Source organism: Sphaeroforma arctica (genome assembly GCF_001186125.1).
Source record: "Sphaeroforma arctica JP610 unplaced genomic scaffold supercont1.4668, whole genome shotgun sequence".
Taxonomy (NCBI): Eukaryota; class Ichthyosporea; order Ichthyophonida; genus Sphaeroforma; species Sphaeroforma arctica.
The window spans coordinates 1-1,619 of record NW_014035890.1 but is presented as its reverse complement, the minus strand read 5'-3'; the positions used below and the strand labels follow the sequence as shown (position 1 = coordinate 1,619).

The 1,619-nt window shown below is 38.9% G+C and overlaps 1 protein-coding gene across 1 annotated transcript; it reads right to left on the bottom strand.

The window, feature by feature from the left end:
• Nucleotides 1-574: 574 nt before the first annotated feature.
• On the bottom strand, nt 575-725 carry SARC_14467 (hypothetical protein; the record flags this gene model as incomplete). The annotated part of the gene is made up of 1 exon (XM_014291395.1): nt 575-725. A coding segment is annotated over one exon (151 nt), but the record flags the coding sequence as incomplete, so codon positions are not given.
• Nucleotides 726-1,619: the final 894 nt, after the last annotated feature.

Here is a 1,619-nt window from a genome sequence, read left to right as displayed (position 1 = left end):
ATAGAATAGCTAGGATAGGATACACAGGAAGATACTAGAATAGCAAAAGTATTCACAGTACAAACACACAAGATAATAGAATAGCTAGGATAGGCTACACAGGAAGATACTAGAATAGCAAAAGTATTCACAGTACAAACACACAAGATACTAGAATAGCTAGGACAGGATACACAGGAAGATACTAGAATAGAAAAAGTATTCACAGTACAAACACACAAGATAATAGAATAGCTAGGATAGGATACACAGAAAGATACTAGAATAGCAATACAATCCACAGTAGGAATACTCTACACATAACTGTAAACCTCAAATATTAATCCTTCAGGAGAAGCGTATTAGCAAACAATATATTTCTGGTAGTACTTATATTTTAAAATTCTACATCCACACGGAAAAATTCAGACTCAACTCACCAACGTCCATACTACATGTTCTGTACCTGGCGGCAAATCCGTCCCAATCAGTTTAGCAGCCAGCATGTTGCTACTATCGCATATATTTAAAGATATCACATACAACATACACATTAGTACATACACATCCATATAGGCTCATACCTAAGACATACCTGTAGACTTCAAGAAAGGATCCGTCACAATCAGTGGGTTGGCAACCAGCCTATTGCTGGTATTGCGTATATTGCGCAGTACCGCAGGCAAGTTCGATAACGCCCCTCCGCCTGCGACTAACTGTCGGGGGAAGAAGCCGGTTCCAATCATACTCACACACACATATACGTCGATATATGTACTGTAGGATGTGTTTGTTGCTGTCTAGTTTAGCATGTGTTCGTGGCATGTATACACGTACGTATGCCATGGTATATCGCCATCTCTCATACACACAATACACTGCAAGTCACTGCAAGTCAAAAACCTACACCGCAGATGAAATTGGAGGTGTCATACGGCTGTCAGAAATATGTCATCACTCACGTTCGTCGTGACGTTTCTATTTATAGAACAAGTGATTTCCATACAGAATTATGATATTCCTTCTTGTTGGATTTCAGAAGAAGGCTATTGTTTGTTCATATGCTACAAGAATATATGAATATGTCCATGTTTTACACAGATGTGCATATATTTGTATTATAGCTATCTACAAATGTGGTTAGTATAGGTGTGTGCATCCTGTACTACTATCTTGGCATGGCATATGAGTGGGTGTGCCGATATGGGACAAAACTATCCAGGTCGCCATTGCACTGAATAATGCTGAATACATAGAACTCGGTTGTATTATAGACCCCACTCTGCACATCTGGGTACGAAAGTAGCCCTTATCCAACAGCACACCGTTTGTGCATGCAATATACACCTACATCAGACCATAATCGACTGCAATATAGATATATATCTTAGCATATTTGATGATGTCGCTGGTGAAGGGATTGACGCTGGCCACTATTGCCGCTGTCGTGGTGTACTCTGGAGTGCTCTTACTTACTCATAAGGACGATGCGAATGATAAGGGTATGAGTATATGGAACTCAGCTCAACTATCTGCAAACTCTGTTTGCTTTGTTCAATAAATAGACCCATGTTGCATATTTGATAAGATACTTTTACAAATGGAATCTTATATTCAAATTTTCATTAACATATATATAT